The sequence below is a fragment of the Lacerta agilis genome, chromosome 16, assembly GCF_009819535.1.
Source record: "Lacerta agilis isolate rLacAgi1 chromosome 16, rLacAgi1.pri, whole genome shotgun sequence".
Classification (NCBI taxonomy): Eukaryota; Metazoa; Chordata; class Lepidosauria; order Squamata; family Lacertidae; genus Lacerta; species Lacerta agilis.
The window spans coordinates 22,470,946-22,496,675 of record NC_046327.1 but is presented as its reverse complement, the minus strand read 5'-3'; the positions used below and the strand labels follow the sequence as shown (position 1 = coordinate 22,496,675).

At 46.4% G+C, this 25,730-nt stretch overlaps 1 protein-coding gene across 1 annotated transcript in view; it reads right to left on the bottom strand.

Moving 5' to 3' along the window:
* The window catches only part of IGFBPL1 (insulin like growth factor binding protein like 1), a 37,725-nt gene extending 13,405 nt beyond the window's left edge, over positions 1 to 24,320 (bottom strand). The window contains exon 1 of the mRNA XM_033173389.1: positions 23,819 to 24,320. Coding sequence (XP_033029280.1) covers positions 23,819 to 24,290 — 472 coding nt within the window. The 5' untranslated portion in view covers positions 24,291 to 24,320. The remainder of the gene's footprint in view (positions 1 to 23,818) is intronic.
* Between the last annotated feature and the right edge of the window lie 1,410 nt (positions 24,321 to 25,730).

Genomic DNA, 25,730 nt, shown 5'->3' with positions numbered 1-25,730 from the left:
ATTCTTTGTTAGTACAGTGGTACCTCAGTTTTCAAACGACTCAGAAGTCAAATGTTTTGGCTTTCGAACGCTGAAAACCCGGAAGTAGCTGCTCCGGCTTTTGAATGCTTTTCGGAAGCCGAACGTGCCATGCGGCTTCCATATTGAGTTTTCTGGACATAAATGCTTCCAGAAATGCATGCTTCAGTTTTTGAATGTTTTGTAAGTTGAACAGTCTTCCGGAACGGATTGCGTTCGAAAACCGAGGTACTGCTGTATTTTGAATTTGATTGTTATTATCTTCATTAGTGAGTCAGGGCAAATGTCTATTCTGAGTAATGCTATTTATAGAGAAAGAGCGCTGGGCCTGAGTTTATGGAACCAAGGGAGCGGTGCTCTGAAAAACTTTAGGAATCACTGTCCCGGATATGGGCACTCTAAGTTCTATGAAAATGACCTACATGTGTTTTGGGGAGGTGAATACAGTACAGCTGCAAAATTACATCCCCACAAACAACCAAAATAAATAAAGGGTAACTCTTCTATTCATTACCAGCAGAATCTCTTTTCATTTGGGAGTGGGGAGAGAAAGAAGAGAGGCAGGACATTTCTGAACATCGTATTTCTACTTGCATTGTTGCAAAGCCATAGCGGGCATCAGTTAAAGCTCAAGGTTTAGCCAGGCACCTGTCAATCAAGCTCCTTGTGCAACTATCACATAGAAGAAATCTCTTCTGCTCCCCCCCCTCTCCCCACTTGCATCTTTTCCCTCCAACAGGAGGAGAGAGGGAAGCAAGATGCAGATGGGAACTTCTTCAAATCCTCCGACTGGCTGATCAGGTATGATGTGCGTAGGAGAGATAAGCTGGCCCAGATGGCAAAATGCACCTGGTATTTTTTTTGTTTTTTGTTTAAAGCTCCTCTATGTTATGGTACCAGCAGGTTTCACTCTGTCTTTAATCTTTAGTGCATCCAAGGTCACAAGGTTTTAAAAAAAGAGCCAAGTGAGAGTTGGTGGTTAACACTTGATGGCATAGGCAGATCAAGGCTAGCTGGAATTACCGTAGATGAAGAATAAAGACTATTTGGTCCTTATAGATGACTGCAGCGTTTTCATCAAAAATTTCCTGGTGAAAATAAGAAAACAAATCCAAATGTAGCATTTTAAAAAATTACCTTTTCCCAATTCTAGTTTGTATTTGTTTTCAAATTGAGGTCTGCCCCCACCCACTGTCCCACCTTTGCTCTTTTAAATATCTTCTGGTGCAGACTAGCACTGGAAATTCGTGCATAAAGGCTGTAGAGAGAAATGCTGAAATTGACAAGTGTCTTTGCCTTCTCTATTATAGAAGTGCGGAGGAATCTGGTCGTTTGCACTGCTAGATTTTGCACGCAGTTCCAAGGACTTGAGCACAAAGATTGCTTATCCTTAGAGCCGAAGTGAAACCGACAAGCTCCAGGCCAAACAATCGCCTTCAGGGTAGAAACGGAAGGGGCAAAAGGTTTCAAACTTGCTGTCGATTTTAACTCTTGTGATGAAGGAAATTCTCTGGGCTGGCTGAGGTGAGAAGGGAGAACTCACATTTCTTCCTGTGAGTCTTGGCCATATTGATTTTACAACAACAACAAAAATACCCATTTTCTTTCACTTGCAAAATGAGGAGGATGAAGCGAGAGCAGAAAATAAGCAAATAATGCTTCCCTTTCCTCCTTCGCAAGGAGCCAGAGAAAATAACACTTTCTCCTTCCTTTGTGCTTCAAATGCAGTATGCAGTGTTTAGGGAAGTTTTTTATGTTTCATGTTTTATCGTGTTTTCAATATTCTGTTGGGAGCTGCCCAGAGTGGCTGGCGAAACCCAGACGGATGGGCAGGGTATAAATAACAAACAACAACAACAACAATAATAATATCTTACCACCCAACATTTCTCCAATGAAAATAGGGGTGTCCTAATTAATAATAATAATAATAATAATAATAATAATAATAATAATAATAATAATAATAATGCCCCACCCATCTGACTGGGTTGTCCCAGTCATTCTGGGCATCTTCCAACATATATAAAAATATTAAAAACCTTCCCTATACAGGGCTGTCTACAGATGTCTTCTAAAGCTTGTATTACAGTGCTCCCCACCCCCCAAAATAGGTGCCAGTACTCACTATGAAGTTGTTACAGTAAGTGCCACACTTTTTAATGACAACAAAAAGAGTTGCCGGTACTGTGTACCCTTGAGTACCGCATAAAAAAGTGCTAGTTGTATAGTTACTTATCTCCTTGGCTCAGGGGTTGCAAAACTAAATCCTCCAACATTTCTTAGGGACACCCTAAGGAAAAGTGGGTCATTCTGGGACCAAATCAGAAACTGGGACCCTTTCTGTAAATCTAAGGCTGTCCCTGGAAAACAGGGACACTTGGAGGGTCTGGCATATGTGTGTGTGTGTGTGTGTGTGTGCGCACACACACGTACACACTTACACCCAAACCTCAGGTATACTTGAGATTTGTATATCTATAAATAAAACACACCTCAGCTATATGTGCATGCACCCACCCATCCAACCAAACCCTTTCCTGAAGGCTTTCTCTCTCAATAAAACTACCTGTCTGAAACTACTTTCCCTACCTGCTCTGTTCACATGCAGAATTGCAGCCTAATGAATTTATCGTGGCTTACGCTTGTGTGTATTTGGTGCTGAAATATTCTTTATTTATAACAAAGGAAAGAACATTTGGTGGTTGGCAGATGGTATGCAACAGAGCTTCAGATTTCTAAAAGACCTCCAAATAGGTTTCACGATAATCGCATGGGTTTCCCCCCCCTTAAACTAATAATACCCTCCTCCCTAATAATGCAAACTCCTGAAGCAGCATCTGCAATTTGACGCTTTTAGGCTGCAAATCTAAGCAAAGGATCAGCTCTCATTCCCCCCACTCAGGTGGCAATGCAGCATTTCTGTCACCCCAGTTCCTGTCATCTTAAGCCATTTCTGAGATCATTAAAGTGTCAATCTCCATGCATCTAGAATATTCCGGTCCCCCAAGCCTCTTGAACCTTAACTCTTCACTTCCCTGGAATCTGATGGTTTAGCACCACCATGGATGCAAATTCAACGATACTCAGCTGGTGTTCCACCCGCTAATTAGCTGTCCTATACATCACATGCAGATCGGGCTCTTTGCCTCTAAGTGACAAAGAGGTTGATGTTAAAACTATGACAAATCTAAGATTATAACCATAAAGAAGTACAACCGTAAAACCAGGGCTCTGAGCAGGTGATGTTGCACGGGGAATTGGAATAAGCAAAGCTGATCTGATGTGAGAAGCAGCAGCCCCAGTTATCACGAGAAAACTATTGCGATATAGTTATAGATTTAAGGGGAAGAACCCCCCCTAAACCCTAGAAAATAATAAATGCTAGGATTTTGATTATTTGGGACATCAAGGGAGAATGCAAGCTGCAGAGGAATTCCTGTGGCTAAGCTAAGGAACAATAAAGGTAAAGGTAAAGGACCGCTGGACGGTTAAGTGCCGTCAAAGGTGACTATGGGGTGCAGCGTTTATCTCGCTTTCAGGCCAAGGGAGCCGGCGTTTGTCCAACAGACAGCTTTCTGGGTCATGTGGCCCGCATGACTAAACCACTTCTGGCGCAGCAGAGCACCTTGATGGAAACCGGAGCGCATGGAAACGCTGTTTGCCTTCCTGCCACAGAGGTACCTATTTATCTACTTGCACTGGCATGCTTTAGAACTGCTGGGTTGGCAGGAGCTAGGACAGAGCAATGGGAGCTCACCCAGTCACAGGGATTTGAATCGCCGGCCTTCTGATCGGCAAGCCCAAGAGGCTCAGTGGTTTAGACCACAGTGCCACCCGTGTCCCTTTTAAGGAACAATAGAGAGCAATTGAGGGACATTAACAGTACAAGAGAACTCCTTTCCCCTTGCCCTGAGTTGTGAAACAGAGACTGGGGATTTGGAAGGTTGCCTGGGTAAATGTACTGGGAGCAAGGGTGGCTGGGAGGGAGAAGGAAGAAGAAGAGCTGAGATCCATCTTGGGGGAGGCTGGCTGCAGGGCTGGCTGTAGAGAAGGACTGCACTTCTGTGGGGTACAAGCCTCTCTTGAAAGGTCTGTGCTGTCAGATCTGGACTCCTTCCATGCAGACTGAAGGTGCAAATCGCTGAATAAACCACATTTCTTAAAGCCACGACAGTCTCCACTTTGTCTTCCATTCTCTAAAGACCCCGTGTGTGTGCTTAGGACCCCATGGGCTTTTGCCACCGTTTGGCAGAGAGAGGGGCAGGCAGACGACTTTTGTAACCATGTGTTTTCTGGAAAGGGAAAAGAGCCTGCTGGATCAGGCCCATCCAGACCAGCCTCCGGTGGCCCATGTTGATGGGTAGCTTGGAAGTAGGACCTGGTTGGAACAGCGCTCTCCTCATTTGTGATTCCCAGCAGCTGGTTTTCAAGCAGCCAATGACAGTCTTGCCCTCTTTTAAACCATACATTGCACCCCCCCCCCCCCGTGTTCAGTCAGATTTGCCCTGAGTTGAACTGCATCTGTGTGCTGTGCAATCTGTCTTGCAGAATGGAGAGACGCTCATTTCTTCAGGCTTGGTGCTAAGATTCAGGGGACGGGTGTAACATCCCCTGCAAGCTTTTCCCACTCTCGGTGCTGAAATTCTGGGGCTCTGCTAGCTCCTCTGGCTTCAGCCTTGTGTCACTGCGGTAATTGTCCTTCCGTCCTTCCGTGAACATGGAAAGTGAGAGGTGATCATTAGCAAGGCTGGGATCAAAGCTGCCACTCAAAGTAGAAGAAGGGGCCAGGGATCCCCTGCAATCTCAATTGATGCCCCCCCCCCCGATTTTCTGAGCAGCCTTCCCTCTTGGCTCTCTTCCTGAGTGGTAGTCCTACACCTTTAATGATGATAAATATTATTTGTGTCACTATTCCTTGCTGTGTGCTGTGCAAATGATAAGATAAAGGAGATGGTAGTACCCTTGCCTCAGGCTTAGAGTGGAAAAAGATTTGCATTTTTCCACATTTCATAGAATCACAGAGTTGTAGAGTTGGAAGGGAACCTGAGGGTCGAGTCCAACCACACCTTAGGGATGGGCAATATATCAATATATCGCCCCAAACTGGTTTGAAGTCCATATTGTGATATCGGTTTGATGATTTTTGACCTGGCAATATACAGGTGAAACTCGAAAAATTAGAATATCGTTGAAAAGTCCATTTATGTAAGCGATTGTTTTCATTAGCTACTGGAGCTTAATATATGAGATAGACTCATGACATGCAAAGCGAGAGATGTCAAGCCTTCGTTTGTTATAATTGTGATGATTATGGCGTACAGCTGATGAAAAAACCAAAGTTGAAATAGTTAATTTGGGGTTCTCATCAGCTGTACGCCATAATCATCATAATTATAACAAATAAATGCTTGACATGTCATGAGACTCTCTCATATATAAGTTTCACCTTTTAAGCTGAATTACTGAAAGAAATGAACCTTTCCACAATATTCTAATTTTTTGAGTTTCACCTGTATATGGTATGTGTTATGCAAAAATCACAATGCGGAGAAAAACGTGAAGCCAGCCAGCACCTCTACATGGCTCCATTCTTATTTCAGACATCGTGATGTATTGTGATGTTTAGCAGTTGATATATCATGATGTTGAAAACCAGGTATTGCACAGCCTTACCGCACCTTGAATGTTGATGGGACCAAAAGGAGGAGTTCACCTCAGGGTCTTAGCACCTGGGCAATTTCGTAAAGGGAGATAATGATCTTTCAGGTAGTCAGTTGCTGTGATAGGCCATGCTGAGTGAATAAGAACTGCTTGCAAAGCCCACCTACCGGTAATTGTTTTGAAAAAATACAGCCCTTTCAGATATTTTCTTCCCTTTGTTTTGTGGGAATTGACTCAAGCCCCTGCAATAAGTGTCTACACCCTGCCTTATAAGTCTTATACCTGATTTCAGCAAGCTGAATGGGCAAGAGAATGCTAATGGGCTATGCTAATTGGTGGTGAGGTCGTACTTCAAACAAGAAATTGCTGAATGCACCTCGCTGCAAGACTCTGAAACTGAAATGTTCAGCGGTTCTCAGGCACGAAGGCTTCTCCCTCCTTTTGTCTCTTGCAGAATGGTTATCCCAGCCACTTCATAGTTGCTTGGTAACATGCCACCAAACAAGATTCAGTTGTTTAATCACTCCCCATCTCTTAATTCATGCTAAACTTTTGCTGTGACAAACATGAGCTGGAAAGTCTTCATTATTTATAGAGACTACTGTTGCAGCATCAAGCCTTTATTGGGTTGCATTCAAAAAGATTTGCTTTATTTCACTTAGCCTGCTGAACCCCTGAGATTGCCAAACTGAAGAGCATTAAATGTAAATTCAATCTGATACAATACATTGCAATTATCTTCTTCTGTATCTAATGCCTACCTTCCAGGGGACTTTTAGAATTGTGACATTTGCTTTCTGGGCAATTTTTTTTTTTAAAAAAAGGATACAGGTGTTTTTTTTCCGGGGGGGGGGGGAGCAGAATTGGAGCCAGAGATAAAATGTCCTTTACTATTTTATTCAACTTACTGAAAGTTTTCAAAGAAAATCCAGGTTTTAAAACATTTCGGGCCATTTTTTGCTGTTTGATGCTACTTATTCAGCACCCACAGTTGTAGATTAAGAATAGCAACGTTAATGGCTCATGATGAAACAACCTAAAAATTCATTGATTTGAATGGGGAAAAGGTAAAGAACCTCTGGACAGTTAAGTCCAGTCAAAGGCGACTATGGGGTTGCGGCGCTCATCTCGCTTTCAGGCTGAGGGAGCCGGCTTTTGTCCAAGGACAGCTTTCCGGTTCATGTGGCCAGCATGACTAAACTGCTTCTGGCACAACGAAACACAGTGATGGAAACCAGAGCACATAGAACACCATTTACCTTCCCGCCACAGCGGTGCCTATTTATCTACTTGTACTGATGTGCTTTTGAACTGCTAGGTTGGCAGGAGTTGGGACAGAGCAACGGGAGCTCATTCCGTCGCGGGGTTTCGAACCGCCAACCTTCTGATCGGCAAGCCCAAGAGGCTCAGTGGTTTAGACCACAGTGCCACCCGCTTTAGCTTAGAGACCAAGATATTTGATGGTTAGTTTCACAAGAATTTCATTTGCATTAATGGTGATGTCCTTTGCTCTCCACCCCACTTTTAGAAACAAGAATCAATAGTGTACCTGGACGGAAGATTTGCACATTTATAGATCTGTTGTAAGATGTCTTGAAAGTCAGTTGGGCTAAGAAATGGGATAAAATATACATTAAGCTAACTAAATGTCACTGTCCCAAGTGGCAGTTTCATAACGAAGCAACTATAAAGGAGAATTTCCAGTGTGGAAATCTTGAGGGAAGGTGAGGGGAAGAGACCAAGAGATGCTTGCAGAAAGCCTGTTTATTGAGCATCTGTCCTGATTTGTTTTTAGGGAGATTAAACAAGCATTGTCTATTTCAGTCATAGGCAAGCTCCGGCCCTCCAGATGTTCGGGACTACAATTACCATCATCCGTAGCTAACAGGACCAGTGGTTAGGGATGATGGCAATTGTAGTCCCAAACATCTGGAGGGCTGGAGTTTGCCTATGCCTGGTCTAGCTTAATGATCATTCTTTCTGTTTTCTGCATGAGGAGGCTAAATGAGCATCTGTTTTGCATGCAGAAGGCCCTAGGTTCTAGCATCTCCAGTTAGGGCTAGGAGAGACTGAGAACCTTTCTGAAACCCCAGAGAGACACTGCTAGGAGACTGAGCTAGATTCATCCTCCGTTCATTCATTCATTCATTCATTCATTCATTCAGCTTATTGTGCTAGCCAAAGGCCATGACAATTATGATGTACTTAAATACAAACACAGTAATAACACAATGGGTGTTAGGGGAGGGGTAGTACTTCTGGCGTGGGACAAGCCATGCTCCTTCTGGGGTAGCTTGTCCACCTTTGGTCTCCACATTGCACTCAATTCCTGGAAGATGTCAGCAGCCACACCCTGGGAACGGATTCTGCCTGCTGGCTAAACCAGGGGAGGGATGCAAATGGGTGTAATACCCTTGGGGAGTTAGTGACTTCCCCTGCATGCGAAGACAGGCTCCAGCAGATTGAGTGGATGAGACCAATAGTCATGGTCAAGTCAGTTTATTGTGTTTCAGCAGATGGCCAATAGTGGGTCCAACAGACAAGAAGGTGATTTCTGCACTTGCTGTTGAGCGAAATAGGGGGCAGATGGGGCTTGTCAACCTGGGACAGTAGCCTATCTAGGAGAAGGAAAACTGATCCTAAACTTCCATTGCCTTATGGGATTTCTTTGGGAGAAGGAAAGGCTAAGGAGTCTTCTTTTTCTTCTTTGGCGATCACTCGTAGCTAAGTAAGGTGCTACTGGAAGGAATTTTTATTTTTTATACGTGAGTCTGTGACTGTGGAGGCCATTTCTGGATCCACACGTCCTTCCACAGTTGGAGACATAGGTTTCCGGGCAGGAGTTGATCATGGTGAGAGTTTCCCAAGCATGCCTTCCTCTTAGTGCGATTAACCCTTTCGTCCTGAGTTTGAGCGTCTTCAAAACCCATGACACCTTTGGTCAAAGGCTAAGGAGTAAACCTTTCACAAATCCAGAGTGGAGTCCCTTAGCCAGGCAAAACTACTAAAGGAGGGTATGATGCGAGGCTGGGGAAGAGTGTGATTCAGGAGAGGCTGGGATTCAGAAGAGTCTCTAGGGCCAGATAGAGAGTCTTGGAGGATCACACTTGGTCCTCCAGGGCCTGAGGTTCCTCAAAACAAGTGGATCTTGCAACAAAGTCCTGCATTGTGGAATGTCAGTTCATTGGCACTCCAGCCAGTCACTCCCCTTACCAGAATACTCATTCTGTTTCTCCTCTGCTTCAGTTTAGTATTCAGTTGTTGCCTCTCAACAGCATTTTGCAACAAGGGAGCATGTCCAGTCCTCGCTGGGCTGTTTTAGGGGTCGGCCTCTCTTTATTTTCTTTTAATACACTGCTGCAAACCTTGAAGCTCCCTTATGTCTGTTGGTATTTCCCTCTTGAAGTGCGGATGGCTACATACGCTTTTCCCACTTTGAGACTGGGCTGGCTATTGGTAATCTCTGTATAAAGATTCACACATTTAGCATCACTTATATTTTTGGCCTCACCAGATGGATTTTACTAAACGGAAAAGATTATCTTACATTGGAATGTGCTGTCACTTGCCAAGGACCTCCTCCTTCTCTCTCCCCCCCCTTCTCTGTCACCTCCTCTCCCTCATTTTTCTTTCTTTTGGGGTGCTTCAAGACTGTAGCTCTTTTCAGCTTAGATTCAGTCACATGGCTCATGGAACTAGTTGGGGACTCGCTGCCAAAGACAGTATCTCCATATTGATGTTTTTATTATGCTTTCATGGCTAATCACTTTGAGGTGTATCATGGGAAGTCAATTCATAAATGAAACGAAAGGAATGAATAAATTAAGAATATTTGCTTCTCTTGGGAGCACATGGTGTGATGTTATCACATTCCAAGTTTTGCCTTACATTAACCAATCCACTTGGTCTGTAGAGGAGGAAGAAATCATCTATTTTGTTTAGTTCAGTGTTTTCAGTAGTAAACCGTAACTCCTGCTTGGTGGCGTCAGTCATATAATGTCAGTCATATAACTCGTATGACAAGGACAAGTTATGTTTAGCACACTTCCTCCTGGGGTGACCCGATACTGCTTCAAATAACTGTCTTTGGCTCTCAGTCAAGATGGGCACAGTTATCTGAACGGGCAACACCAAAGTGAGTGGTTATTTCATCTTTCGGATTTAGCTGTGCTCAGACGCTTGGCATTTCCCTTCCACTTTACTATTTCAGTATATCTGCAACCGTCTCTTGCATTACTGCCAACGGATATAAACATAACAAGAGCTCCAATATGAGAGATAAATATAGAACCGTGCTGCTCCTCTTTGGAAGATTGCATTTCAGATTTCTAATGGAGGGAGAGAGGTAGAAGCAGCATGTTTTGATGTCATTGCCGTATCTGGAAAAGCAGCACATTTCATAGGAATGCTAGAAGCTCAAAATGAGCTGGGCATGATCCTGCTGCTTCCTTGCAGTATCCTGTCAGGACCTGTGGCAGCTGAGATCACACATTCATTTCAGTTCATGTCAGGGTGGATAAAAATCAGTGATAAAAAAACACAGATTTTTTTTTATTTAAACCAGATTTTTTAATATTTAAATTGGATTTTTTTAAAATTTAAATTGGATTTCTAAAAAATAAAATGCTTTTGGGGGAAAAAAATCTTTCTAAAGATAGTTTTCTATTTGAGTTACATTATAGTCCAAAGGCTATTCATCAGGAAATAAGGATTTGTTTTTAATTATGTAGCATGCTTTATATGCAATGTTTAATTTTTTTGGTAAATGAACTCCATTAATCCATTCACAATGTCATGCTCTTCCAGAGTTTTCTGTAAGATTATTTGGGGCAGTTTTTCTAATGAGAAGATATTATCACAGATGTTTGTTTTTCAGTTCTCAAAAGTGAATTTGTGTCTGCAGAGATAACGTGCCTTTTCTTCACAAGAAAAATGTTATACTGTAAAATAAACATAGAGGGTTGAGGAAAAAACTTTAACCCCATTGTTCCTTTGAAAATTTATATTCACTGAATCAACCCTATACCTCTTAAAGGCTAAGTTCCAAGAGGTTCATTGAATAGGTTGTTTGGAGTGGAGTAGATCTGCAGAAGTAGCTAAGTAAGCAGTAAAAATGAAAGTGCTATCTTGTGAGTAGAATACTCCACGAGTTTTGGGATCTTTGTGTAATATTGTGCAAGTCAGTAATTTTTGATAAAACTAAAAAAAACTACTCTGAAAATTTATTATTTCAAAAATGAAACCTTCATCTGGTTGTAAATATTAAGATTATACCAGCAAGAATGAGTTTTTGTGTAAAAAAATTATTAAATCAAGTCTTACTGACTAGCAATTTAAATCTGGATTTACACTGATTTGATTTAAATCAAATCCACTCTGGTTCATGCCAACATCTAAGGACCTGAACATTGACAAATGCTTGGACTGCCAAGAGACACTTATGAGGATGGCTTGCAACAGAGGAAGGTAATTTGTGGGGCCTCCAGATGTTGTTAGACTTCAACTTCCATCAGCCTCAGCCATCATGGCCAGGGCCGGTGCTAGGTTTTTTTGCGCCCTAGGCGAGATCACCTTCTGGCGCCCCCCCGGCCAATCCCTAGCACCGGCTGCTCCCCCACCCCGCCACTCTGCCGCAGGCGGAGGGGGCGGAGAAGCCCGATTTCAGGCTGCTCCCCCTCCCCCACCACTCTGCTGCTGGCGGAGCAGCGGCGGGTAGTGGGGGCAGGCTGGCCAGCGCCCCCTCCATTTGGCACCCTAGGCAACTGCCTAGTTTGCCTAAATGGATGTGCCAGCCCTGATCATGGCCAATGGTGAGAGGTGATGGGCTTTGTAGTCCTGCAACATCCAGAGAGCCCCAAACCTGCCCCCACAACCCTGTCATAGAATGAGAGCAAATTTGGACCTCAACCTTGGCTTAGTTTATCTGGCGAGTTTGCCGTCTGGAATCATAAGAGTTCGAAGGGGTCTAGTTCAACCCCTTGCGATGCAGGAATCTCAACTGAACTAAACTCTTGGGGAAAGCATATTTGTTTAGCAGGCAGAGAGCACCCCCAGGAGATGGCATCACCATCCCTGCTGTGAAAGAAGAAGTATTTCATCCCTGCTTATCCATGTTCCACTCCACCACTAACTTTTTCAGTTGTGGAAAGAAGAAAAGCAATCAGGGAGAGAGATATTGAGTGAATAACGGGGACAGAGCAATGGAGAACTTCTGAAACCACAATGGGATATTAGGTCCGCCCAAGGCATGATGGAGAACAGCAACAACTGGGAGAAGATAGACATGATATTTTACAAGGACAGGAAGAAACACCACGGACAGAATAATTGCCACACACAGGAAGAACAAGGATATAGTTTAAACAAAATAAAAAATAAAAAAATCCTTCCACTAGCACCTTAGAGACCAACAAAGTTTGTTCTTGGTATGAGCTTTCGTGTGCATGCACACTTCTTCAGATACAGAATACAGTTTGAATGCTTCACCTGTAGCTTTATCAATCATTTAATGTGTCAATATCAATGGAAGTCGTTAATACTGCAGTTGTTGTATAAGGGATTGTTATTTTGACTGGAGCGCAACTGAAATTAATAAGAGTTTGGAACGCAGAAATAAAGTAAGTCAAAAAACCATCAATTCTAGCATGTGGGGTAGGGGGTGGGGCACCTAAATTATATCATTTGGCACCTGAATGATTGGTATTAGTAATTGTTTTATAATTTGGCATTGTTATAATGAGGCTATTATTGGATTATAAAACTAATAAAAATTATTATAAAAAAGAGAGAAGAGATATTGAATCAATAAAGGGTGAGGGAAATAAACAGTTAACCCCCCCCTAAACACACACACACACACACACAAAAAAAACGTTGGCAGTCTCCTATGGATGCTTCTTGTAGGTTGGCAGGAAGAGAGAGTGGAAGACATTTCCAACTATTCTTCCACATTAACCCTTACTCTCCTATTTGAATTACATGCTATAAAAATGCTAGACTTTGGACTGGATCGGGCCTATATCGTTTTGGAGGGCTGGGTTGCTGTTTTTTAGAAGTTTCAAGCAAGCCTCAAAGCCTTTTGGTGCAACGGGATACCAGTTTGCTTGAAAGTGAGGTCCCCCAAGTCTCGCCCTTTCATTTTCCTGAAGATTAAAAGTGGATTTTCTGCTTGTAGCTGGCAATGTTATGGTTGTCAGACAGCATCACCATTCATAAAAGCCCTTTGGGGTGGGGTGGGGGGTGGGTTGCCATTTCTCGGCTGATTTGCATGCAGTTTTCCTCTTTTAAGTCAGATCGTTTCTGAAGATTTTTTCCTTCCAAGAGTTTTTTGTATTCCGAGAGTGCTGTGGCTGTGAGGCCTGTGAAAATCTGCACACCATTAATGCATGTAGCAGGGACAATAGAGAAGCTTCTCCCATTTGTCGTGAGAGATAAATATATAAAATTCTGCGAAACAGAAATAGAGGGGAGGGTTGCTAGTTTCACGATTGGGGGGGGGTATAGTATGCAAAATGCAGAATATATGAATGCAATCACATCCTGAGAACAAACAAATTCAGAAAGGGTACTGCCATCTGAAGTAGCTTCTATTGTCATGTTTTGCAGAACACAGGGCAAATTCTTTTTTGTTCCTAGCAACAACCCATTGAAAATGTTTCACAGCCAACGGTTGTACTGAAGTAACTTTTACTCAAGAGTTTAAATGAAAGGCCCTGATTAACTTAGGTTTCAGTTAATTTCCTTGATTGTGTTATAAGAAAAACTGCTCCCTTTCCCTTATGCGGTATTCCGGAGCCTGTAAAGTAAAGGTAAAGGGACCCCTGACCATTAGGTCCAGTCGCGGATGACTCTGGGGTTGCGGCGCTCATCTTGCTTTATTGGCCGAGGGAGCCGGCGTACAGCTTCCGGGTCATGTGGCCAGCATGACTAAGCCGCTTCTGGCGAACCAGAGCAGCGCACGGAAATACCGTTTACCTTCCCCGCCGGAGTGGTACCTATTTATCTACTTGCACTTTTGACGTGCTTTCGAACTGCTAGGTTGGCAGGAGCAGGGACCAAGCAACGGGAGCTCACCCTGTCACGTGGATTTGAACCACTGACCTTCTGATTGGCAAACCCTAGGCTCTATGGTTTAACCCACAGTGCCACCTGTGTCCCTTGTATCGCGTCTGGAGCCTGTATAGAGTCCTTAAATGGGTTTCTGTATCGGCAGGAGAAAATAACAGAAGCCAACCAGAATATACTGAGAAACAAAGCGGCTAGTAAGCCTGATCTTTATTCAAGGAACTGTTGCAATGGGGTCCCCACTCACCACAAGCAGGAGGGAGGAGAGAACCCGGAACAATGGTGCACAAGCCCTTATAAAGACTTTTGAAATTGCCCACCCTGTAGCCCAAGACCCCTCCCCCCCAAAAAAATCATACATCACAGAAGGAGGCGGCATGCAGCAGAAATCCTGCCTGCCAGGATACCTGATAATGGTCACTGATTCTTTTGTGATGTTTAATAATTTAGTGCCTAAGCCCAGGTCATAGGCTCACCCTATTCATACACAAATACGCCCTTAAGACAGGATTTGCAAGCAAAAAGACAATGGGGGTGCTTTCCCCATTTGCCTCCCTTACTGCAGAGGAATATTTGAGGTCATTGGGAGAGTCAAAATGGCTTCAGGATTGTTCTCCCACACTGTTTCAGAAACATGGTTCATATATTTAGATATGTGTGCATATATGAATATTGGTTCTATATTTGAGACCTTAAAATTCTTATAACAATGTTACTCTGAGTAAAATTTACTTTAGGGCAACCCAGTGGAACTTACCAGATAGTGCCAAAAATATGCCTGACATTCAAAGGGGAGAAACAACCAGCTCCCAAGGCCATATACCTCACGCAAGAAGGACTATATGCAGACATTCCCATTAACGGGGCAGAGCTGCCAGATGGTGGCAATTGCCTTGTCCTCTCTCCCCACCTCCCACTTTCAAATTCTTGTTATAGATACCGGTACCCTGTTCATATGAATACGTACAAGGTTCCTGCTGAAAGGCAGTTAATGAACTGCTTCCTTTTTATCCTGCTCTTTCTTCAATGAGCTCATGATGGCCAATGGTCATTTCCAGGCAACATATTTAACTTATCAATTTATTCCAGAAACATCTAGGTACATATACATATTGGTATCAATGAGTGGCAGGAAGGGGACAATAAAACAGAGAGGGACGTGTGGAAGAACAATCAGGAAGCCGCTTGTGCGCCTGGGGCAGTGCACCTAGGGGTGGGGCACACTGCGGGGCCTCTGGAGTCTGCCTGCCTCCTCCCACTCAGCCGCCCTACAGCTTGGGGGGAGGCAGCATGCGAACCGTTTGGGCACCGCAAAGCCTGTGCGCGCCCAAGCCCCTGCGTCTCTCCCAGGAGAGATGCGTGGCTTGGGCACGCTGCAGGCTCCGCGGTGAGTGCCGCCCGGCATTTTGTCACCCTCTCAGTGGCGACACCCGGGGTGGCCTGCACCCACCGCCCTCCGCCAGAGAAACAGTGTGCTGATTCACTTTTGTTCTTTTGTTGATTTTCCTCACCACTTGTCAGTGTTGGTTGGCAAGCACCAGGCATTCTGGAGGTATATATTAAATAATATATGCAATGTATATGAAAAGGGAGTGGCTGGTACTGTGGTCTAAACCACTGAGCCTCTTGGACTAGCTGATCGGAAGGTCGGCGGTTCAAATCGTTCGAATCCCCGCAACGGAGTGAGCTCCCGTTGCTCTGTCCCAGCTCCTGCCAACCTAGCAGTTCGAAAGCACACCAGTGCGAGTAGATTAATAGGTACCACTGCAGCGGGAAGGTAAACAGCATTTCCATGTGCTCTGGTTTCCGTCACGGTGTCCCGTTGTGCCAGAAGCAGTTTAGTCATGCTGGCCACATGACCTGGAAAGCTGTCTGTGGACAAATGCCAGCTCCCTCGGCCTGAAAGCGAGATGAGCGCCACAACCCCATAGTTGCCTTTGACTGGACTTAACCGTCCAAGGGTCCTTTACCTTTTACCTATTTACCTTTAGGGGCGTGGCCGTGGGGTTTGTCATGAAGAGTGCCTGTACTTCGGAATTTATCCCTACGCTAGTGGGAAAGATATATGATTGCAGTAGCGCACAGGGTAGTAAGGTGTTGTCACTGACCTGACCTCTGGCTGGTTGCATTGCTGCTGCTAAACAGAAGGTAGAGGGGAAGAGGCAAGGAGATTGGCTCAGTGTTAAAACACCGATAGGAGAGCTGGATGGGCTCCACTGCTGCATTTGCACCGTGTCAATCTCCCTGCCACCGCCTCCCCCCCCCTCCAATAAGCCGCAACAACATGGCCAACCAGAGGAATGCCTTCTCTTTCCCTTCATGGATGGGAAATTCTGGCAGGATGAATGGATTTTTGAACAAATAGGAGGTAGGGAAGGGTTGTAAAGCACACCTCCCCCTTCATTTTTCTGATTCCACTGTCAGCCTCCACTACTGGTGCTCACCCAGATCTGTCTCCATCCTCCAGCGAAACACACAGATTTCTTGGTAGGCGGGCAGACAGAAACTGAGAGAAACCCTACTATAGGTATTTGTCAGGGACTGGGCAGAGGAAGAATGGTGGAGACAACCTCCCCAGCCTGACCCTTCCAGAGAAGAAGACAGTTCAGAATTACAACAGGGGTTTGAGGGAGGTCACAGCTGAGAGTCAGATGATGGGAAAAGCTGGGAAATAATGGGATAGGAGGAGGAGGAGGAGGAGGAGGAGGAGGAGGAAGAAGAAGTACCGCCACTGGGGGTGGGGTGGGGGTGGACAGCTGATGGACACAGTATATTTAGAAAGCATTACACACACACACCTTCCAGAACCCGGCGAGCATTGAAAGTAGGAGAGCAGAGAGCTCAAAGGCAGAGGGCACTTTTCAGCACCTGTAGTGATGACTCATGAGGAAATGGGAGAGACGGTGGGGGTGGAGACCCACTTGGGACAACGCCATTATTCCAACAGGCTGCATTCCCAAGCCTCTCTCTGTGAATCTCCAAACTTACCTGGCCTCGGGCCGGTTCCTCTGGCGCCAATTGCACGGCAGGCCGGAGAGTGCGTGCCCATATGCTTGCACACTCACTTTTTCTGGTGCACTTCTGGGTCAGTGTGATGCCGGAAATAGCTTGTGCACGTGCGCATGGGCCTCCACAGACCCGAAAGTGAGCCAGAAATGACACTTGCGCATGCGCACAAGCTATTTCCGGCGCCACACCGACCCAGAGATGGGCAACCGCACCGCACTGCGCTGGTAAGAGCAGGCGGCGGGGACCACACAATTGGCTCGTGCGGGCCGCATCTGGCCCGCAGACCTTAGTTTGGAGATGTCTGCCTTATCCATTCCTGGCAACCTGCCGTGGGGGATTTGTTCCTCAGCCGCCTGACAGTATTGTCCCAATTTGGAGTTTTCTTATGGGTGAACACGACTACTTATATACAATATCAATGACTACTTTGGCTTCTCAAACTTCACCTTCTTTGTTTCCTTGCGGAAGATGGCTAGAGCAGCCATAACAATGTTGGTGCCTTTAGCTCAACATAGGACTCCTAATCTCAGGGTTGTGCTTTGAGGCTACGTTGGGAAAAAGATTCCCGCATTGCAGGGGGTTGGGGGCTAGAGGACCCCCACGGTCCCTTCCAACTCTACAATTCTATGACACGTGGACACTTGCCAGTCTACATTTTCCTCCACAACAGTATACAAAACACTTTCTTGTCGAAACACACATGTGGGAGGGGAGGGGGAAATCAGTCATGAGCTAGCTGGAATGTCAGCCTTCTTAAAAGGGAATTATTCGGATAAGAGGGGTGGGGAGGAACCAGGGACATGCAATGAAGGAGGCGCCCTGCCACCTTTGTTAACAGACCTGGAAGAGATCGTGGGTAGGGTTGTCACCATCCCTGTAAAAAAAGGGAGAGTGCAGAGCTAAAAGCCAAGCTGCACAATTTTGCTACACCCATGCAAATATATTGTAGGGGAGGAAAAAAAATCTAATTTATGAAAATGTAACTGCACAGGCAGTGAAACGAGCTAAGCTCTGAACTAATCTTCTGTTGGCGGAGTCAGCAAGAGGATTAAAGAGTGCGAAAAGCACTGGCGGGGGAGAAAAGGAGATCTGTCATTTGTGGCTTGATCTGTTCAGAGTACTGAAAAGCGAGCATCGGGTTGGGACGGCTCAAAGGAACCACAGGTCCTTTGAAAGATTCCCATCTCTGGTGAGATCCCCATTTCTCCCAAGTTCTGCCTGGGGCACCAGAAAAGGAAGAGGGGTGGGCTTTGTTTCGAGAAAGTGCCACAAAGCCATGAATGAATAGATCTGTAGACACACAGGCACAAACACACACAGACCTCTCTTCAATCTGAACCACCGGTGTAGGAAAGGCGGGGTGTAGGGGGTGGGGCGCCCCGGGCAGCGGGATCACAATAGGGTTCCATCTCGGCACGCCCCACCCCAGGATGTGTGCCCCCACCCCCAGAACGTGCGCCAGCCCCGCCCCGCCTGCTTCCCGCCCCCGGTGCCGGAGCATGAAGCTCCTCCACTGATCTGAATGACATTCCATTAAATAAATTAGGGCATCCTGCGAAGCAGGCAAAGGCGCAGACTTTGAAATGTACTTTTGAAGTTGGGCTGTGCTAGCATCAAAATGAGAACAATAAAAAAAATTATGGAATCCCCCAGATCCCCACAATGCTCATTAGGAAAAAAACAAAACAAAAAAAACACACAGAGCATATAACAAACTAGAAGGAATGGGCTTGATTACAAATGGGCAGAGAAGCAGCTGTTACACACAACCCTGCGTCCCAAAGGGGACTGTTAAATATTACCCCACTGATTATACATGAATAAATTAGTGCCCTTGGGTTAAGGTATAATGAGGTACTTAACTGACACATAAAAGCCCCCTCTTTGGCGGAGCTCTCATTATCATCAGAATGGACAGCTACAGAGGCAGTCGGTGATACAATAACAAGCACCACCTAAAGCTCCATTCAGACAGTTCTTTCTTTGTTACATTTTTATCCTGCTCCAAATAATCCCAAGGAGTCTCCATGGCATCTCTCACCTGCTCCTCCTGGTTTTATCCTGACAACAACCCTGCGGGGTAGGTTAAGCTGAGAGAGGAGGGCGAGCCCAGGACCTCCGTACACATGGCCCAGGCTTGTGCACACGGGAGGTCACTCCAGTGCTGCTAACGCAGTGGTTTGACTTCACCCCCCGGAGGTGCCCTCCATTGTCTCTCAAGACAGACAGGTGCCGGAAAAGAAAGATATCCGGTATAACTGTTACATTATATATTGGGGGAAATGGGTGGCTTTTCAAGATTGCAAACAGGGTGCCGTCAGAGAGGTTAAAGATGCAGGATTTTTAGGTTGCCAGCCATTATCTCAGACCCTCCCAGTGTCCCTTTTTCCAGGGACAGTCCCACATTCCCAGGGACAGTCCTAGTTTCTGATTTGATCCCAGAATGTCACACTTTTCCTTGGGACGCCCCTATTTTCATTGGAGAAATGTTGGAGGGTGTGGTAAAACTCATCGGAAGTCATCCGTGTTTAGGGAAGTCTTTAATTCTGTTGTTTTATCGTGTTTTAATATTCTATTGGGAGCTGCCCAAAGGGGCTGGGGAAACCCAGCCAGATGTCCGGGGTATAAATAAATGATGATGATGATGATGATGATGATGATGTTGATGTTGGAGGGTATGCAGTTATGTGACCCACAAGCCAAGGAGATAAGTACCGGTAACTATACAATCTTTGGAAGGCATCTGAAAGCAGCCCTGTTTTAAATGTTCAATGTTCTGTTATGTTTTTATATCTTTTCTCTTCTTTCTTCTTCTCTTGGATCACTTGTAGCTGAGTAAGATTGTTTTCCATAAACATGGTATTAACAATGAGTCTGTAAGTGACTGTAGAGACCAATTCTGGATCCACACATCCTTCCACAGTGGGGACTTAGGTTTCCGGGCCAGAGTTGATCATGGTTTGGATTTGCCAAACGTGCCTTCCTCTTAGCATGTTTCTCCCTCGCATCCTGAGTTCGAGTGTCTTCAAAGCCCATGACACCTTTGGTAAAGGCTGTTCTCCAACTGGAGCACTCGCAAGCATTTTAAAAAATTTGCCTTCAGACACGTCTTTAAACCTCTTTTGTAGTCGGAATCCACCCATAGTGGCTGGGGAAACCCAGTCAGATAGGCAGGGTACAAATAATAAAATAATAATAAATTATTGTTATTATTATTATTATTATTGAATAGGGCATCCCTATTTTCAGCAGAGAAATGTTGAAGTGTATGTTCTCTTAAAAAACCCTGCAAGTCCAATTTGACCAGAGCCAGTTTCAAGGCCAGCAAAATGAGAATTCAGCCCCAGTGGGGAGATCTGGTGGGGATTGAGCCCATGAGGCCAGTTCCAGAAGCCATGCACATGTGACCCACACCTGAAATCATATACAACACCAGGTGTGGAGCAGGCGGAGGTTGGATAGGCTGAATGGCTGAGTTTGCCATAGAGAACTTGATTATGTAGACGATCCCTGCGGAAAGCTGCTTTCTCAGCCAGCTGGTTGTTGGGTGTTTGGGAAGCACTGCACAAAGGACTCTGACAAGCTGGTGGGTCAAGCTGCAGCCTGAAGCCTGAGCAGGTAAAAAAGGTAAAGGACCCCTGGATGGTTAAGTCCAGTCAAAGGCAACTATGGGGTGTGGTTCTCATCTTGCTTCCAAGCCGAGGGAGCCGGCGTTTGTCCACAGACAGATTTCTGGGTCATGTGGCCAGCATGACTAAACCGCTTCTGGTGCAATGGGATACCGTGATGGAAACCAGAGCGCACGAAAATGCCATTTACCTTCCCGCCACAGTCCTACCTATTTATCTACTTGCACTGGCATGCTTTTGAACTGCTAGGGTGGCAGGAGCTGGGACAGAGCAATGGGAGCTCACCCCGCCGTGGGGATTCGAACCGCCAACCTTGTCCAAGTGACCCACACCTGAAATCATATAGAACACCAGGTATGGAGCAGGTGGAGGCTGGATAGTCTGAATGGCCGATTGTGCAGATGATCCTTGCAGAAAGCCCCTTTCTCAGCCAGCTGGTTGTTGGGTGTTTGGGAAGCACTGCACAAAGGAGTCTGACAAAGTGGCAGGACAACACACAGACTGAGGCCTGAACATATTGCAGGCAAAGGCCCTAGTGCTCTGGTTCCCACCTGCCTAACAACTAGCTGGCTGTTAGGTACTGTACTTGGGAAACCTGGACGTCAGGTGATTGGCAGGTGGGTTGTCACACATACCTGCCAATGTTGGCCTGCAGGAATGGGGACAGAGAATTATCTGGGCTGCTGGGTTAAGAAGTTCCAGCTGGGTGCTGCAGCTCACAATGGGTGGGGAGTGTCTGACTCCATCAGAAGGCAGAATCTTCTCCCCAGGACATTCCTGTGCTTACCACAGAAACCTGGACACACTGGACCTTTCGCTAGGGCCTGTCAGCTATCTATGATCAGCAGGGGACCCATATGGGCTGCAGCACAACATGTGCCTTGGATTTGCAGGGGGTAGAGAAATTCTGAAACATTGCCAGGTCTCAAAATTAGAATACAGGAAAAAGTGGGGTGGGGGATATTCAAGGTTTAGATTCCCAGCTGTAGACAGGAGGGGTGCCAACTTGAATAAAATATTGGGGGGGGGGAGAGATAAGCCCCACCCATATAATTGATATCGTGATGAGGTGCGTGCACAGCTCCATAATTCGCAATCAAATCTTCCCTGTCAGTCCCCAACTTTTCTATGGGCTTCTTCTTTACAGTCCTCAATTCTTAAGAAAAAAAAGTATCCACTATTCTGTACCTTTCTGTAAGCTATGCTAAATCCATCAAAAGTGCCATGCATCAAAGTACCCACAACCCCTTGCATGTAGAATCATAGAATTGTAGGTATTTAATTAATTTCCTTTCCAAAAAAGAGACAGGGGGCTGCAGCTTAATGGTAGAAAAAGGTAAAGGTAAAGGACCCCTGGATGGTTAAGTCCAATCAAAGGCAACTATGGGGTTGCGGCGCTCATCTCACTTTCAGGCCGAGGGAGCTGGCATTCGTCTGTAGACAGCTTTTCAGGTCATGTGGCCAGCATGACTAAATCACTTCTGGCACAACAGAACACCGTGACGGAAGCCAGAACGCACAGAAATGCAGTTTACCTTCCCATCGCAACGGTACCTATTTATCTACTCACACTAGTATGCTTTTGAACAGCTAGGTTGGCAGGAACAGGGAAAGAACAACGGGAGCTCACCCCGTCGCGGGGATTCGAACCGCCGACCTTCCAATTGGCAAGCCCAAGAGGCTCCATGGTTTAGACCACAGCACCACCCGCTCCCTCAGGCGTATTCACTCTCATCTGAAGTAAGTTCCACCGAATGCAGTGGGATCGACTTCTCAGTAAACATGGACTGGATTGCACAAGTCAACCGGACAACAAGTCCTGACCATAACATTTTCACTTGAACACCTGTCACTCCTTTACTTTCCCTCCTTTCCAGCTGGGTCTGTAAGTCTTCAGCAGCCAATGGAGATAAAGAGAGTCACCTGGATTCAAGGGGTTTTCAGACAGCCAATGAGCTGCCTCTGTGCTCTTCCTCTGAAAGTGCAGGCGGTTATTTATGTATGCCACTACTGCGGCCCGTGTTTTGTTAGCCCCAAAACGGAAAATGAGCGAGATCCAAACTAAAAAAGAATGGCAACTTAAAACTGATGGAATATGGAAAAAAAACCTTCCAGTAGCACCTTAGAGACCAACTAAGTTTGTTCTTGGTATGAGCTTTTGTGTGCATGCACACTTCTTCAGATACACTGAAACAGAAGTCACCAGACCCTTAAATATAGTGAGAGAGTAGGGAGGGGTATTACTCAGAGGGGTGGTGGGAATGGGTGATTGGCTGATGGGTGTGGAAAACCTGTTGACTGTTAACGACTGCAATTAGTCTTAAAGGAAAAAGCAAGGGGTGAGATGGCTAAAGATAGCTTTGTCATGTATGATATGGAATATGCGTAGCTTGCGGATCTAACTTGTAGAATAAGAGAGCAAGAAGAACACACGCTTAAAGAAGATTGGAAAACGTTTATTGAATATATGGGGGGGAAATTGTGTACACTTGAAAAGGTTGGCAGCATTAAGATAAATTCAACAGTGTAAATAAGTTTTGATGGAAGTAATAATGGAATACTGAATGGTTTAGTTTATATAAAATATGCAGGGATTTATGCTATGCAAAATGAACCATGGAAAGAAAAGAAGGGAAGTCTTTGATATTTTAAGGTTGTTCAAACGAATATTCTAAATTGTAAAACAGAAAAATTAATAAAAATCATATGCAGGTGGTGGTGCTCTCTCTTTGGTACTGGCGCTGTTGGACCGGGGGCACCCCAGAGACCGGGCTGCTTTGCCTGCGCTCCAGCCCAAAGCAGTGCATCACTTGCAATGCACATTCAATTGCAATGTCCCAGCATCAACACCCACCCTTCCATGTATGCCATGATAGGAAAGTAGACAGCACCCATTAAGGCTGCAAACGCACTTCCGAGGAAGGAATCTCCATTTAACTTGGTGGTACTTATTTCTGAATAAAGATGCTTAAAATTCTAAGACAGTGGTTCCCAACCTTTGGGGGGCCATGCCTCACCTAAGCATCTCTAAAATCCTGATGCACCCACCCCCCCATATAATTCTTACTATTCAAAAAGTGAACTCCTATTCACGTGGAGAAAGCCTAAAAAGTCCATTAACTTGGTCTAAACAAGCTTCCAAATTGCCCCCCTTAAAAATCAAGTTGCCCCCTGTGGGGTGTGTGCCCCACATTGGGAACCACAGTTCTAAGAGGTGCGGGTGTCTCGATTTTAACTGTTCAAACAGACAAGAAGGATAGCCTACTTATCTGGACCAAGGAACAACCATGCAAACATTCAGAAATACAAACATTTCCCGATTGGCTGACTAACACTAAGGCGTAGAAATTTGGCAAGGGCCAGTCTATAGATTGCGACCTTCGGAGGGTGAGCGACACCCCAACTACTGCCCCCCACATCCCACAGAGTCTTACCGAGCTTGCACTCGCCGTCGTGCGCCTTCCGGACGCGCTCCCGGCCGCTGTGCAGGGCGCGCCAGCTGTGCAGGTGCAGGGCGCACACGCTGCTGTAGGAGCGGCCGTCGGAGCCGCAGACGGCGCCGTCCTCCTTGCAGACGCAGCGCCCGGTGCCTTCTTCCTGCGCCTCCTCGGCGGCAGGAGGCTCGGCTTGGCGCTGACTGACGCACACCAGCCCCGGGCCGCAACGAGCGCCCCGCGCCCCTCCGCACCGCTCGTCCTCGGCGCTCAGGCACCGCTCGCAGCACCCGCACTCGTCCCGCGCCGTCAGCTCTGGCGCCGCGCACCGTGCCGTCTCGCACAGCTCGGGCCGGCAGGGAGCGCACGCCGCCGTCTCCGCCGCGCTCCTCGACGCCAGGCACAGCCAAAGCGCCAAGAGCGGCAGCAGCCGCGGCGGCGGTAGCGTCGAGCCCCAGACGGCGGGCATCATGGCGAGCTGGGCAGGCAGACCAGGCAGGCGACGGCAGTTCAGGAAGGAGCCGTCTAAAGGAGCGCAGCGCCGACAGCAGAGTCAGGGGAGGTGGGTGGGGGATGGCGAGAAAGACGCCCCCTAGACGACCACGCCTCCGCAGTAGGGCGCCTTAGCGCGCAAGCTGACTGCGACCTTCCTGCGTGCGGTTCCTTAACTCCAGTTTTGAACTCAGTGGAGCCCGACTGCCAGCACCTCGAGGCTCACGATCAGGCGCAACGGTCCAGCTAGCACTTGGCTAGCGGAGCGCTGGTTCTGGAGAGAGAAGAAAAGCCAAGCAGTACGAGAATTGACGGGGAGTGTCGAGAGCAGAAACGGATGGTGCGTCCTTGTGCGTAATTATCCTTTCTCCGCCTGCCTTTTCTCCGGGCCAAATCACCTCCGCGCCAGTAGCTAGACCCCCACTCGCCAGGGGCGCTAAGGGGTTTGTGCGTGTTTTGTTCTAGCCACGAAACAGTGTGCTGCTTCAGCTCCTATCTGCTTCGCTTTGCGGGTTTTGCACGGTGTTTTAAAAGCATTATCAGGGATTGACCACATGGAAAGACCTACGGAGGCTGCCTTGTGCCATTAGCGAAGAGGTATAGCGCCCCCCTTGCACCCTTGGCAAGGATCAACTGGCGTAGCGTGCGGGGTGCCGGGGAGTCGTTGCCCCGGGCGCACAGAGATGTCCGTCATGCGGCTGGGTTAGTGCGGAAGGTGAAGAACAGCACCCTCTGCGCCCTGCCTGGGAGACGAGGGCTGGGAGAGCGGAGGGTGAAGAGTTCCCTCTGCGCCTCTCCACGTGGTACATGAGCGCCAGCCCATCGGCAGGAGAGCTGGGCAAGGCGCAGCGCTGCAAGGAGCAGCATACCCTCCAACATTTCGCCAATGAAAATAGGGATGATAATACTAATACTAATAATAATAATAATAATTCCCCACCCATCTGACTGGGCATTCCCAACCACTCTGGGCAGCTTCCAAAATATATATAATGCACAATAAAACATCACACTTAAAAAAAACAAAACACTTCCCTATACAGGGCTGCTTTCAGATGTCTTCTAAAGGTTGCATAGTTACTTATCTCCTTGGCTTGGGGGTGCATAACTCCAAACCCTCCAACATTTCTCTGATGAAAATAGGGATGTCCTAAAGGAAAGCGGGACATTCTGGAATCATATCAGAAACCAGGAGGGCTTCTGTAAGTCCGGGACTGTCCCTGGAAAATAGGGGCACTTGGAAAGTCTGGAACTGTATTGTCACCCCCCTCTCTTGCACCCTTGGAGGCCTGCTGGGTGCTCCGCTCATTCCGGTACTTCTAATATTACCTGGCATTATTGGCCCGGCCCATGCCAGGGATGGGATTCTTCCACCAAGATGCCCAGAGGAGCATGCACACCTTGTCCGGCAGCCTAGATC